A 15982-nucleotide genomic window follows, 5' to 3' on the forward strand; every position below is an offset into this window, starting at 1 on the left:
CCCCGGCCATGCCTACATCCGGCCCTGCTCAGATGCACAATCACACCTCTCACTGTGGCTGGCATCAGATTTTTTTTCTTTCTTTTTTTACAGTATGTTAAATAAAAGTCTAAATATGCGACATTTGTCTCAACACTTCCATGAGGTGGTTTCTGCATTCATATAAAGGCGCTTCTCCCGCTTTGAGCGCCTCAGAGCGCTCTACCGTTGAGCTCAACCCTCCCGCCCCCTTCCCTCCCCTCGGTTGATACATCCACCCCATGACCACTCAGTAATGAGTTCAGGCAGGAAGACTCGACTGTGATTACCAGAGACTAGCGGGTCGCGCGTTCCTGCGTCTCAGCGCGCAGCAGCCTGGACTGGAACCCGAACCTCCGACAGGACCGACAGGACCAGGATGGCTCCAGCACTGGAACGGATCGTCTTGAGTTTTCTTCTGGTGTTCTGGGAAACCGCGTCAGGTGATAAAACTTTAACTTCAGCCCTTTGAGGGTTGACTTTTCCCGGTTTAGACTGCGTCACGCGCGATTCTCCCACAGACTCTGAATAGGAGGAAAGAAAACAAGGACTGTTAGTCACAGGGCCGCTTCAGTCAGGAATGGTGGTAGTGGAGCCAGTCTGCGGCGGGAAGTCTGTCTGACAATCCATGAAGGTATCAAACTGAGGGTCTGACTCCTAAACACAACCAGGAGGACAGAAGGAAGGCGGCTTCAGCCTGATGCCAGTGGAGAAGACACAAACTCCTCCTGGGACATAAATCTTCACACATTTGATGTTTTTTTATTATCTGAAACTTAGGACTTCATCATGTCATGGATGTGAGCTGTTCTATCTCAGCACTGAGCTCTGTGTGTGGAGAGGTCAGATCTGTTCACAGCAGGGGTCCCCCAACTTGTTCTTGTGAGGTCCACATAACGGTTTTCTTCTCTGATGACCCATGAGAGAAAACCAGCTGATGGGAGGGCTGGTTTGTAGGCTAACAGAAAAAGTGTAACAATCACAGGATAAAAGTAAACATTTATGGTTTTCCAGAAACCACACATAGCCATATTTTAAATAATTCATTTCTGTAATCTTCACAGAAACAAAAAATACTAAAATGTTTTAAAAACTAGATATATAGCATTACCTATGATAGATTATTAGCTGAATATGGTTAAACTGAAAACGCTGAAGCTGATAGCCAGCTAAGATATTCCAGAAGGGCCAGGTTAGCCAAAAATTGTAAATACGACAAAATGTAGCTGAAATATGAACTAAATGCCAAATTAGCCTAAAAAACAGAGAAATTTATAGTTTAGCCAAAACAGCTAGCATAAAGCTAAAAGGTTTGCTAAACTCCAAATTAGCCTAAAAAAAATGAAGAAAAAAAAAAAAACTAATTACCTGAAACAGCTAGCATGTAGCTGAAATATTAGCTAAACTCCAAAATAGCCTGAAAAACTGCAAAAATGTATAATTCAGCCAAAATAGTTTTGGGGGCCGGGCCAAATATGGAGGAGGGCCGGATCCGGCTGTGGGCCGTTTGGGGACCCCTGGTTTACAGTACATGTGTCAAAGTCAAGGCCGGGGGGCCGGATCTGGTCCCTGGCTGATCACTTTATATTTTTGTTATTAACGACCCAATGTTATCTTGTGCTAGAAACATACAGCAATAAATTCTCATTTCCAAATATTGGTTATGGACCCTTAAGCGTCAAAAACTGACGTTTCGGCTGTCCCCAACTCATTGTTTTTTGACGTCCAATTAAATCAAGGCTCACCAACCTCCAGTACCGGGCCAGTACTAGGACGTGAACCTCAGTGGTTTCCTGTCCTGTACCAGTCGGTATTGGACACGGATCAGTACCGGTACCGGGTGCGTCCTGAGGTTCTGTCCACATCAAAGTGATGTTTAAAAATGTAGTTTTAGAGTGTTCATAAATGTTTCTCCTGTTCGACCCGTGACCTCAGATGTGTTTTGGATTTTGGCCCCTGTGTGATTGAGTTTGACACATGCTGTATGATATTAACAATCTCATTATTTCACTGATACATTTTACAGTATGTGAACTGGATCAGATGAATATAAATATGTTCAAAACATAGAGTAGATTATTGATGCATTTCTTAACTAATGTGTATATATAAATGAGTAAACTGAGTAAATTCAAAGTTGAATTGAATCATTGAAATGAGAGGATTGAAAGAATCGTAAAGAAAAAAAATTGAACTGAATTGTTTCTGGAAGTTATTATCTATACTCAGCCCTAAGTTTGACACTCCAGGTTTACAGAAAGAAAAACACTGGAGAAAATACAAACTGAGTCTCAGGAAGCTGCAAAGACACCCTGAAACTCAGGAGGTCACTGTTTTCTTGTTTTTTTTTTTTTTTTGTATTAAGGACATGTTTTACCACCAAGAAACCTGTCCATCCGCTGGATAAATGACTTCAAACCGGAGCTCTCCTGGGAGCCTCCAACACATCCAATGACAAACTGCACCTACACCCTGATGTACAGAGGACAGTCTGAGGACTCTGAAGAATCGATTGTAAGTTCAACTGTTTCCCCTAAAATGTTGCTCACAGTGATGTCTGAACAGTTTACATTCTCTTTGCTTTATTGTTGATGTATCAGGAGAAGTTGGAAAACCAGAAACAAATATTAAACAACTTTCAAATGGGAGGAGGATTTCTGCAGTGGTCTGTAAGGACTTCTTGTGACAGCGGAGAGAGTGAGGCGGCCGTCATGAGCGTTACCTATCCAGGTAACACCTGCAACACCTGGGTCTTTCTTTTTGAGCTTTAGCAAAATACTCAACTTTTAAACTGACTTGTTTCTACTTACTGGTAAATATAAGTGTGTTTGTGTTGTTCCTGACAGAGCTGGTAAAGGACCTGCAGTGCTATGGCTACACGGCCACTTTAACTAAATGCTCCTGGGTACCAGCCAGCGACGCTCCAGATGTGGGCTTTTTCTGGTATGCACGCACACACATATGTTCTCTGTTCAGTCCAGATACTCCAGGGGAGCCAAACTCAATCACAAGGGGCCAAAATCCAAAACACACCTTAGATCTCAGGCAAAACAGGATAAACATTTAGTTAACACTCTAAAACTACATTTTAAAACTTTAAAACCGTAACTTTTTAACATAATTATAAACTAGATATATAGCATTACCTGTGATAATACTAGTGTGAATGCTGGAAGCTGAATTTGGCCGCTGAAGATGCTGAAATTGATAGCTAAAAACACTGAAGTTGATGGCCAGCTAAAAATATTAGCTAAATGCCAATTTTCTTAATGCCAAAAACAAAAAAAAAACCTTAGGGTAGCCAAAAAAGCTAGCCTGTTGCTGAAAAATACATGACTGAATTCATAACTGAAAAATAGTCCAAAAGTTAGCAGAATACCAATTTTTAAAACTTAAAAACTGTAACTTTTTACCATAATTATGAATAATAAAAAGGCAGGAATATTATTCCAGAATAAATCAACTTAAACCTTAAATAACTTTCAATATTTTACTCTCCATTAAAAAATATTTTGTTGAAATTATACAAGTTAGAAATAAGTACAAGATAACATCGGGTCATCAATACCAATATAATAAAAGGGTCAGGAGGGCCGGATAGATTTACCCTGAGGGCCGGATCAGGCCCCCGGGCCTGGACTTTGACACATGAGAGACTGATGTTCTTCTCACGGCCTCAATAGTAACTACAAAAGTTCCATTCTTGGTTTGAATCACTTCCTTCTACCATAGCAAAGAGTCAAGTTCCTCAAAAGTTTGGATTTTCTCTGTTCTGGCTTCTTTTTTTTGTATCAGCTGATTGAATTTTCGATTTGCAATGTTTTGTTTTGTTGAGACGTATCTAATAAGTTTATGCAGATGTGAGTTACTGTAATCAGGACAGCGATTTGCAGCTTGATAAACGGCATAGATACATACTGTTTAGAAATTTGAAAAGAAAAACTAAAATCCTAAGTTTGAAGATACTTTACTTTACAGACTTTGAGTGGCACTGAGCATCAAATTCCCTTTTTCGTCTTTTTTGTTTTGTCTCATTTTTAGCTTTTAGAGATTCTCATATCTAAATCTAGATCTCTGTCCACTGTAGACCCAAACAATGATTGTCCTCATCTTACTCTCAAGTGTTTCCTGTTCATAAGAAGCTGCTGCCTTTAACAGGCCGGTTAACTGTGGTCGTCATAATCCAAAAGGCTTTTGAGTTCAACAATATAACCTGATAACCTGAACTGTCTGTAAAAAACTGCAGATGGTTTATTAACATAGATAAGGAGTGCACAGCTGGAACAAGACAAACACGCTGTCACTTAAAAGGAAAGGAAAAGGCGTTTGTGAGGGACAACACAGCATTATGCAACGCAGTATGACAGAATATAGAAGTGATCAAATGAAAGAGGACGTTTCTTCCTCCTGAACTTGGAGCTGTTTCACAACAGAGATGGTTCGACCTCTGCTCCATCTTTATAGTAAGTGAGTTGAAAAGTTCCTCCAAACCAGGAGTTCTAGTCCAAGTCACGTGTGTGTTGTCTGCTGTGATGTCACTTGAACGTTTTTACATTATAGTATATTAAACCTACCATGTGTCAATCCAGATGGTATTTTATAATATCAATATAATCAATTTATTTCATTTTGAAATGATTTTATCATCATTTTGGTCGATTTAATTGACACCTTTCTTCAGGTTTATCTTCAGGTTTATTGATTATGTCATTGAATCTTTGAACCCCTTGTGATACTCAGCTAGATTCGCCTCTTTGTTTGCTGTTTTTGTTGTAATGATTTCACAATGTGGAGGCGGAGAGGCGAGTCTAAGTCATGTGGAGGAAGGGTTAGATGGAACCAAAGACCGAGGTTAAGATGCTCTGGTTCTCTTTAAAAGAGAGAAATAGAAATGAAATCAGACCGGATGGGAACTTGTACTTTTAGTTTTGCTGACCTTTTAACGGAATTGAATGAGGAAATCTGTCTTTGAGAGCTCTCAACAATTTCCAATGATTTCATCTTTAACAATTTATCATTGATTTCAGGTCAATATCTTGAATCACCTTGATAGATTCAATATCTAAACTTGTTTGTTCAACCTTTTCAATTATTTTTATTTGATTAAAAAGAAGTACAGCAATACTCTTTCTCAGATAACTATTTCTTTATGTTGACTCTTTCTAAATGACTTTCTGTCAATATTTGAAGTCATCTTTTTATTTATTTCACCATCTAGTCTTTTATTTTGTAAAATAAAAAAGCATGATGAGAAAATAATTAGATAAAGTTCTTGGGAGACTGAAATGTAATAAAAGCCCTGGGAGTGGTTGTTACCCAAACGAATGGGTCAAGATATTCACAGAAAAACCTTTTCTAGTTTTATTAGATTCATTCAGCTGGACACTCAAAAAAGCCAAAGCTCCCCCATCATGGAAAGAAGCCATTAGTTTGGTTCTACCAAAAGAAGGGAAAGAAAGGAGTACTTTTATACCTATCCACCCATTTTTATTTCAAATGTTGATGATAAACTATTTACACCAATAATCAGTAAAAGACTAGAACTTTGTTAAACAAGGTCAATAAACCCAACATTCCTGCAGCTTTGAAGAGCTTAGATGTTGAGAAGGCCTTCGACAGGGACGTCCTCTTTGAGGAGAATGGTTTAATCACACGTTCATCACGTATTCACAAGCTCTGCACCATAAGCCAGTGGGCAGAATTCAAATAAATGGAAATTTAACTGATAGCTTTGAACTATAGGAACACAACAGAGATGCTGTTTTAGCTCATTGCCTTTTGGATTTATTTATTTAGCCTTTGGCTCAGCATTTAAGACACTGTGAAGATCTAAAAGAGGTGACAGTAGCAAAGTACACAGCCAGCAAGGGCAAGTGGGCCCCATACGGTTTAAAAGTGGCAGAAAATGTGGGCCACAATTGGGTTTGTCTGAGGTTTCTGTGGTGGCTCCACCTGTGTCTGCCCCCTTTGACTTAAGTGGGGACTTAGTGACTTAGAAACTAGCCAGCCTCTCGGTGGACACCATAATGAGCAAGCTTCTCTGTAGCTTGCTAGTAGCTCCTCTGTGGTATGCTATTGAGCTCCTCTTTAGCAAGCTTGTGAGTTCTACTGTAGCATGCTATCTAGCTTCACTGTAGAATGCTAGTGAGCTCCCCTGAAGCGAGCTCCACTGCAGTACTCCAGCGAGCTCCACTGTACCATGCTAGTGAGCTGGTAAGCTCCGCTGTATCGACCTAGCGAGCTCTGCTGTAGTGAGCTAGTGAGTTACACTGTTCACTAGCGTAGCGAGCTAACTCACTGTGTGTCCACTTAAACCAATGTGGGCAAACATAGTGGGGTCACCACAGAAACTGTGGACAAACCCATTTAGGGTCCACATTTTTTAGCCGTTTGGGGGCCACTTGCTCTTTGGCTGGGTAAGAACACAAATATGTCTTTTTGCAGATGACATCACTGTGTATTTACATAACCCAGAAAATGCATTTCCAAACTCTTGGGCATACTGAAACATTGTTCAGGGAAATCGAGGTATACATGAAATATTTCTAGGACTCAAATACTGGTCATAAATTACAAACCAGCTGAACTACTCAGACAAAAGTATAACCTAATGATTCAGAAAATATGAAATACTTAGCAGTTTATTTGACAACAAAACTTATTAAAAGACGTAAACTATGAACTAGAATTAGTGACGCAATAAGAATGGATTTGACAAACAGGTCACCCTAGCTTTGGATCTTAGCTCCTGAATAGAAGTTATGAAAGTGAATGTGAGACTGGAACAATGGACAGACGTTATTGAGGAAATTTGTTTCATAGAGAAAATGACATTTCACCCTCAGTTCAAAGTTGATCATCTGTAACTCCAATGGAGGAAACGGAAGCAAAAACAGTCCACTCGGACCTTAAAGCTCAAAGCTAAATCTTTCTTACCCCACTTGTTCTACTTTATTATTTTTATACAATTGTATTTTTTAAGATTGCTCTTAATGTGAGCACAATGTTAGATAAAACAAAAAAAAGCATCAAGAGGCAGCGTTTAAATGTGGTTTTATTTATTTTTCTTGACAGTAGGGTAACCAACGCAACAGGAAAGGTGTTATCACAGGATGGCTGAGTGAGCTTTCTGAAGTGCCAGAGTTGTGCGTTTCCCTCAATTGTCATCTAGACTGTTTTGTTCTCTGCCAAGGACGAAGCAGGAGCCTCTGGAAGGGTGTGCGGTGTTTCAAACGGGTCTCTGAACCAGTGAGTTTCCACAGTGGTGTAGGTTAGTTGTTTGGCTTCACAGTCAGGTGTGTGGAGATGACATGTTCTCCTCGTGGATGTTTGGGGGCTCTGGCTTCTTCCCAGTGTCCAAAAACCTTCATGTCGGTCAGCTGGTTGTTCTTAGCTGTCCTTAGATGTGAATGCGTCGTGTGGTTGTGTGGCCCTGGTTCACAAGATGAATGGAGTTTCCATAGTTCAAGCAAATTTCTTTGTTCTTGTTTGAGATCATAGTCTGGTACAGAAATTCCTTATTGATTTACTGCAGATAAAGGCAGGATTAAGACACTGTCTACCTGTTGAAGTTAGAATTTAAATCAGTGTCATTATTAATTCAGAGATGAAATGTGAATTCAGTCCAAAGCAAAAACATGTCTGTGTGTCAGACTTACTTTTCATGGGATTTTGTTCATTTTCTTATAAAACATTTAGAAAGTTTTCTATTTTATCCAAGAGAATCTGGCCACAGAGACAATGTAAGATGCTCGAAAATTAATACCCAGAAGTCCTCCCCCTGCTGGAATCAGCCGCAAAAAAATCATTTGCATCCGAAATTATTGGCCAGAAGTCTCGACCGGAACTCCCCGTTTTAAGATTTTGACCTTTTTCCCTTTGATATACTGTCACTGTTGGTGATCTTCTGATTCACAGAGAAAAACGACATTTTATTGACTCTGATCTGCTGATTTATAGAAAAAAACGACATTTCTCTGTCTTTTTCTCCAGAGGTAAACAGGTGTACTTATACAAATTTGAACACTTATTAATATTGACTTGAAAGAAATAAAACGATGAGCGTTCTCTGTCCATTTGAAGCTCATCTTTGCACACTAAACTGTTACAATTTATTCACAAAACTTAAAAGCTGATAGTTCTAGTTCGAAAAAGTTTTTAAAATATTATTTTTGAAAGGGTTCCTAAAGTTTAGGAAGTTTCCGCTTACACAACTGGCTAAAGTTGTGAAACTTCAACTTCGGCTAGAGATGATTCTGGCGCCATCCTACATGTGACCAGAGGCCGCAAATCGTTGTTGTATTTTTCTACTCACATTTTGGAATATTACTCTTAATTAAAATAATGCACCTTCAAATATTCACTCTGATGAAAATGTGTTTTTAACGTGATCTAGTAGCATTTTCATCACGATCGAGGACTTTAATGACCCTTTAACACCTGAGGTGTTGCCAGTGACACGTAAACGTAAAATCTTTGACATACTGTAACTTTTCAAACATTAACATTCCAGTAGATTACCTTCGTAATCTACTGGAATGATCGTGTTAATGTTTGAAAAGTTACTGTAAATCAAAGAACTTGAACACTGGAAAAAAGATCGTATATGTGACTTAGAAAATAGGTTGGGCGGGCCACAGGAAGTGGGCGGGGTTGCTTTGCCCCAACTAACTGTCCACAGTTCAAATTTCCAATGAACTCCTGCTGCTCTGCAGAAACTATGTCCTAGAAAGCAACACAAGCTTTTGGATTTTAGGCAAAAAGGACATAATCCTGATTAAAGAAAACACTGGGAACACTTTGAGAAGAGATCAATAGAACTGCAATTGTCTCTGTTTTTAATTGATCTGTTTTGGGATTCTCTGGAACTTGAAAGCATCAAAATAAAAATAAAATGTTTTCTTTCTGATGTTTGGAAGGACGGATGTTCCTGACTCCCCACCAGTGTACAAATGTCTGCCCAGTGTCCAGAGTCCTACGAGAAGCTGTGATGTTCATATTTCTAATGACAAGGAATTCAACATCTTGATAAATGGAACTCTGAACAACAGTGTGGTCAGGAACACCTTTTTTGGGGATCCTGTCTCGGCTGGTATGTAGTAGCTGCTCTGCCTCCCTCAGGATTGACCGTTTTTGTTTGTCTTTAGCTCTAATCTGTGTTCCTCTGCAGTGAGACCTCCTCCTCTCAACTGGACTGTCACAAAAATGAACGAAAAACTCGAAATCAGCTGGACTCCTCCAAGCATCCTAAGCCTGATCCAATGGAACTTCATAATAACTGTTAAAGGATGTGGTGAAACAAAGGTGAGAGATGTATTATTGATGTATCCTCTTCACTGCACACCACTGTAATACGTTTATTTTATTACAACTACAATGAATCTGACTGGATGTCATGCATGTTCTTTTTTCAGAAGTTTGAAGTTCAAGAGCAGACATCATATTTGCTTGACGTGAAGCATCCGTGTGTGTACTGCATGACCATCAGCGCCGACAGTTTAGAAGGGAGTTCCCCAGTCAGCAAGGAGAAATGTTTTAGTACGTTGACTTCTTTTTTTATTTACATGTGAACTGTTAAAGATTTCTTTGTTTTTTACTTGTTCTGTCCAACAGCTGAGCAAACAGATCAGACAGATTTTACTTTTACAATAGGGTGTTGTGAATCTCCAGACAAACAAAGTGTATATTTGTATAAACAAATATCTTTAACTATAATAATTATGATTATATGCACTTCTTTTTGGACCTAACAGAGATAAAAGAAGAGAGAGTGGGATGTTAGAGATGGGGATAAGGGTTAACCCTTTAACACTGGAGCTCCAGTGTTTATGTTCTTTGATTTTCTCCTTCAGAATCAGCTGGAATTACATCGATCGCGTTAACAGTTGAAAAGTTTCCATATGTTAAAGATTTTGTGTTTAAGCGTCAACTATGTTGCCCCAGGTGTTAAAGGGTTAAGATGGGGGAGATGGGGGGGGGGTCAGTAATACAGAGTCATAATTATGGGTGTAACGGATCACAAATGTCATGTTTCGGATTGTTTCATGGATTTTGGGTAAGCACAACATTTTTTGTCTGCTCCTGATTCACAACAATTTGAATAAATAAATATATTTTTAGTCTCCATTTTGTTTATATATGTCCTTAATCATAAGTAAAATGCAACAAGAATATGCCAAGAAAACTCAATTATAATTGGAGTGGGCCTGAATACTTTTGAATATTTTTTCTTCCAAATGTTTGCTTGTTCTCTGCAGTCTTTGGCTGCTGCATGACTTTTTGCTCTGTTCTTTCAGATTCTGATGTGGGTAATCACGGGCTGCTGTATGCTGCAATTACCATCCCAATTCTCATGGCTTGTATGACAACCTTGACTTTTGTGTGTTGCAGAAAGTGTGTAAAACTCCTTTTTTAGATGTAATATTGCCCCGCTTTATATTTTGCTCACACTGAGTGCTCTGTGCAGAAACAAGGACAAGATCTTCTTGAAGGTCCCAGAGCCGCGGGATCTCATCACAGATACTTTGGACAACAACAATAAGGTAACCTTTGTTTTCCAGTGGGATCTTACAGTATCTCCCCCTTTGTAGCAGGGGTTTGGGACTAAAGCCATCCCGAATACGCCGCATAGGTGAATACAGAGAACCCCCGTGTCCGTTACCGATCCATACTCATCCAAAACACTTCTGATCATGCTTTGTTAAACATTTAATAAAGAACATTGGAGTATTCCTCAACATAAAGAGTTTTTGTTCTTTTATTTAGAGCAAAAGACTGTACAGCAGTCACTTCATTAAATAATTAAAACCTGCTATGGATGATAATTATTTTCCGCCGCTTCTAAGTGAGCTGATGCCATTTCTTCATGCAGGGGCAATGAGAGAAGTGGAAGTTCCTGTTCACGCTCCAGAGGGGGCGCCGCTGTGCGGAGATACACCTTAGGAGCGCAGCACCTCCTTTAGACTCAAAAATTTCGTCTTCAGTTGTCAGGGATTTTGTGACTAACCGGAAGAGTCACGTCACTGGAAAAAACCTGCCAATACGTGAAACCGCGAAAAAAGAAGCGGGAATACGCGGTGGAACACTGTAGTTGTATTTTTTGTAGTTATGTTCACGCTTTAATTATATATAGTTGTTTACAACTAATAATGTTTTGACTTGTGCAAACTTAGTAGCTATCAGGCTGTTTTTTAATGGATACTCGCTTTCTATCCTGCCCTGTTTTCTACCACTGTCAGCTCATTTGTGAACATAAGCAATGAGGTCAAAGAAAATCGCTATTTTTATCCTGCTGTATGACACAAATCCTGTTATCAGCACATATCAACTTCCAAATTCTTCTTTGTCCTCTGACTCTTTTTCTCTGTCTTTTGTTCTTCAGAACTCCTTCAACAACTTATACGTCCCAGTAAATGAAGAGCAGAGCTGTAAAATCACTCTGGTGATAGATAAGCAAGATGGCAAACCATACTGCTGACACATCGCCAACGTTGACTCACTCTGCCGACAAAGAAGAGGAAATGTCTGTGAACAAACTTCATCAGCTGAAATCTAACTTTGAACACTTTTTTAAGTGTCCTCAGCACAAAAACAAGGGTTTCTGTTATCTTTTGTAAGCTGAAGAACCACAAGAGCTTTCCACTCGTTGTAGTTAGTGTAGTTAAGTTACTGTGTCAAACATAGAAACTTGAATTTAATCAATTTAAGGTGTTTCTTTTAAAACATGTGGACTAATTGGCTGCTGCTCTCAGTAGAACAATACATTCATGGATTTAGTATCAAAACCAAATCTGTTTAACTTTAATGAAAGTGTCCCCATTAACATAAAGTACACTCTGAAGTTAGTTTTATAAAGTATACTTGATGGAAAGTACAGAAAAGATACTATAGACAATGTACATGAAGCTTATTAAATACACGTACTGAATACTTCTTCAAAGTACATTGGAACATTTTAATTTTACAATAGATAACATAAAAAACAACTTCAAGTGCTGCATCACTTTTAGCACAGGCTGAATAATACTGTTAAATAGACTACTTTTTGCTAAGTGAGCTCTTAAAAAGGTTTAACGATGTAGGATTGAATTGCCTCTCAGTGCTGTGCTTTGACCTTTGGATATTTTCAGTCTGGACCTTTTTTATGAGCTCACAGATAACAGTAATCTTGTGCGAGTCCGTTTGGTTCAGGAGGATTCATGTAAATAAGGTCCACAGTTGTTTCTCATTTTCATAACGGTCCCGGAGCAGCTGGAACAGACCAACACAGACACCGAGTCCTTCATGTCAGTTATTTTGGCTGGACCAACAGTTGATGATTCAGAGAACTGAAGTCTCTGTGTTCCCCTCGGTGTTTTCCACTCTGTGGAAGGAGTTACCCTGCAGAGCTGAACTGGTCGATCAGACTATGAATTTATGGTCAAACCTGCGTGCTGCCAGAATGATCAGAAATCAGGTGGATTTTTGCACACAAGCTGATGAAGTTTCAGAACTGTTTCAGGAAAGTTCACTGTTTTCTGGCCTGAGATGTTTCAGCTTATTTGTGGGCATTATGATAGATTTCATGTCTTCAACATTTTAAATTATTCTAAGACTCCAGTCGGATAAGGCCTAAACAAATCCACTGAAGCCGTCCTTTGTTGCACTCTTGATATTAAACTTAAGCAGGCTGGAGAGGAAGTAGAGGAAGCCTCTACTTCCTCTCCAGCCTGGTTGGGGGTTTTGGTCTATTGCTCCTGAAAAGGGATTAGTTGTTTTCAGGAAGAGAGTAATATTTACTTTCATTTAGGTCTTGCTTTAACGAGAATTTATGGGACTTTGGGGGGAGTGCTAATGACTTGATGTACAAACTGTGTGCTGAAACGGAGCACATCAACCATTTCCAAAGAAACATTTAACCTAGAAGCTGAAAACAGGTTTGCTGCAGAACTGCTGACTGAGTTAAGTTTTAGTTTTTGATTATCAGGGTGGTGGACTGCTGTGCATGCAGTGAACTGTTTGTGCATACCTGTGGGTACAGTGCAGCTCCCAAATGGAAGTGTGTTGTTTGTGAATGTTTAGCAGGCAATTCAAGGGACCTGGCGGCACAAATTCTGCTGAACCGCATCCACTGTTTCTCTCAAAGCTACTGAAGAACCCCAGTATCTGTTACTGTGTCTCTGCGTTTTGATGTTTCATGTCAGTGTTGGAGGGAACCTCACGTGGAGACTGATGTCCATCCATCCATCCATTTTCTTGACCGCTCCTTCCCTTTCGGGGTCGCGGGGGTGCCGGAGCCTATCCCGGCTACTGAAGGGCGAAGGCGGGGTGGAGACTGATGTTCTCAATAGAAAAGCTGTACAGTTTGTTTTAGTATTTGCTTGTCCTGCTGGTGTATTTTTTAGGATCTGAACAGTTTTGATCCTTAAGTGTATTTTTGTTACCATAATAAATATAAAATCTACAGCACTATTGTTTAAGTCTTCTGTTTTTACAAGAAATGTCCTTTAAGGATTAAGGCCGCCACGATTAGTCGATTAATCAACGACTAATCGACTATTAAAAACAGTCGACGACTAATTTAATAGTCGATTAGTCGTTAATTTATTTTATATGGAGTCAGAGTGTAGCAAAGTTCATTAAGGTTTTTTAGGCTATTCTGGAGTTTAACTAATATTTCAGTTACAAGCTAGCTGTTTTGGCTAATTTTGGCTTTTTGTTTTTTTAAAGTTTTTTCAGACTAATTTGGCATTCAGCTATTTTTTTAGCTGACTATCAACTTCAGTGTTTTCAGCTATCAATTTCAGCATCTTCAGCGGCCAAATTCAACTCACAGCATTTATACGACAGACTGATCCAAACTCCTGATCAAGTGGAATAATCTAACCTGAAACAGCAGCAGAGTTCATCACAGTCAGAGCATGTCTGTCAGTGAAGGTTTTCACTCATCCAGGTCATTTGTTCCCAGGAGTCTGTTCTTCAGGACCACTGCACTTAGAGGTTCAAAGCTATGACCCCAGCAGAGCTCGTCCGAGTGTTTCCTTCAGTTCCAACAGCTGATGAAGAATTTAGGTTGTTTTGTTTGCTGTTTCATATCCATATATTTCCATTTGGACATGCAGTGGGGCAAACAAATATTTATTCAGCCACCAATTGTGCAAGATCTCCCACTTAAAAAGATGAGAGAGGCCTGTCGCTTACATCATACCTTAACTATGAGACAAAATGAAAACACCAGATCCCTTCTTTGACACGTCTGACTCAGAAGGACAGTGTTGTTTCTGCTGCTTCCCCATGGACAGTGGTGTTAGTCGCACTTTTCTTGGATTTCACCAAAGCCCACCCAGGAGAGGCACATTAATGTTAGTATGGAACTTTGCTGGTCCTTCTGAGTTTGCAGATCACAGGAACGTTTTATTATTTTTTTTATAAAAAAAAATCTTTGGGGACTTTTAGATTTATTTGGCAGTTGTGTCCTTTTTAGTTTTTTTGTCATGCATTCTGGTTTTTGATTACGCTGTTTTTTAAATTTAAAGCTTTGTAAAAATATTTGTTGTTTTCATTTCCTTTAAATAAAGGCGGATTTGCCAGAGCAGCAGGTCTTGAATCGTTGACGAAGACTCAAACATGTGCAGACCTGAGGCAGTTTGCTGAAAGGAAGAATACGTTCCCGGTTAACCAGGGATTCTGCAAAAGAAGCCAATCGGAGACAGACTGCCGATGAAAACAGAACCGTTCTTAACAAAAGCCACATTAAACAAAGACCGGGGTTTGGCAGATGTTTGTTGGAAAAGTGGAGGTCTGCAGACAAAAGTAGAGCAGCTTTGGACAGCTTTAAAAGATTAAAAAAACATGCAACAGAACTTCAATGCGCAAAACAAAAAGGAAATACATCATAAAACCCAGGAAGAACTAAATGTGATTAAAAACAAAGTGAAACTCCACCCACTCATCACTCACAGGCTCTTCAAGACCAGATGGAGGTTTTCTGCTCCAAATTCTTTCCTCCTGAGTAAACAGCCGTCATACCTCCAAGTCACTGCCATTTCTGCTTTGTGTTGTGTAATGGGAGGGCGCATCAGGACAGCTCTCCCCTCTCCAAACACGCACGCAGTCCTCTCTTCAACAAACAACAACATCCACACTAACCTAGGAAACATATGAACCAATAAAACATGCTATTTTTTTGACCACAGTGAAAGAGTTAGACATCAAATGAAGACACACACTCATCCCAGGAACAGGTCTGCCCCCTTACTCCTCATTTTTCACTGTGAAGGTTTCAGAATGAACAGCAAATATACCCAAATGTCCTGACTAAATACCCCCTAGAACTTTGAAGTGAAACAGCACTGATTTCTGTTGTTGAATCTCTACTTACAGCTAAAACAACAGAACAATCTTTTTTTATTCTGCCTGATCTTTCAATCTTCAGTCCCACTCCATCGCCTTTTGATGAAACTGCTGTAGTATTTTAATAACCATTATGTTATTTTTAGCCACACACACAAAAAAATGCAGAGCATCAGAGGTTCACCCTGAGCTGTGACTGTTGGCCTGCAGTAAGCCCACCCCTGCTTCCCATCATCCCCTTGTTTAGTCTTTCTCCTGCTAGCTTACAGCCCCTCACACCCCTAACCTGACACTAGTGGACCAACAAAAGTGGCGAGCATTATCAGAGCTATCCAGCTGAACAGTTTACACCCAGATTCCAGCTCAGAGGAAAACAAAGACGTTCATGGATCTGTTTGTCTGTAAGTGGATGATCAGAATGGAGCGGAGCAGGAAGACTGCAGCCCGTTGATTGAGTTTGAAGATAACAATTACAAGCTATTTCCAACAGCATTTTTTTAAAATAAAGAAATATTCAGAAATTTCATTTTACTCTTAATTTTATTTCTATTTGTCCTCCATTATGAGAAAAGTACCACAAGATCATTTTAAACTGTGTTTTTAACATGTTCTTCAAGCATTTTTCTCATGATGG

At 39.5% G+C, this 15982-nt stretch overlaps 1 protein-coding gene across 1 annotated transcript; it reads left to right on the top strand.

The window, feature by feature from the left end:
• The first annotated feature begins 9 nt into the window (after window positions 1-9).
• On the top strand, window positions 10-11959 carry il13ra1 (interleukin 13 receptor, alpha 1). Its single transcript, XM_024288739.2, has 10 exons — window positions 10-461; window positions 2384-2532; window positions 2619-2748; window positions 2865-2961; window positions 8937-9109; window positions 9188-9321; window positions 9432-9555; window positions 10314-10410; window positions 10484-10559; window positions 11399-11959. Exons 1-10 carry the CDS (start codon window positions 398-400, stop codon window positions 11492-11494), a joined length of 1140 nt encoding a protein of 379 aa, XP_024144507.1. The 5' UTR covers window positions 10-397; the 3' UTR covers window positions 11495-11959.
• The last annotated feature ends 4023 nt before the right edge of the window (window positions 11960-15982 follow it).

Source organism: Oryzias melastigma, linkage group LG18 (assembly GCF_002922805.2).
Source record: "Oryzias melastigma strain HK-1 linkage group LG18, ASM292280v2, whole genome shotgun sequence".
Classification (NCBI taxonomy): Eukaryota; Metazoa; Chordata; class Actinopteri; order Beloniformes; family Adrianichthyidae; genus Oryzias; species Oryzias melastigma.

What these genes read in the sequence shown, in the direction of transcription:
- il13ra1 (XM_024288739.2), top strand. Translation starts at nt 398, where the DNA reads ATGGCTCCAGCACTGGAACGGATCGTCTTGAGTTTTCTTCTGGTGTTC. An exon ending in AGGACTCTGAAGAATCGATT is followed by an intron (nt 2,533 to 2,618) that starts GTAAGTTCAACT and finishes TTGATGTATCAG; the next exon opens with GAGAAGTTGGAAAACCAGAA. An exon ending in CATGAGCGTTACCTATCCAG is followed by an intron (nt 2,749 to 2,864) that starts GTAACACCTGCA and finishes TGTTCCTGACAG; the next exon opens with AGCTGGTAAAGGACCTGCAG.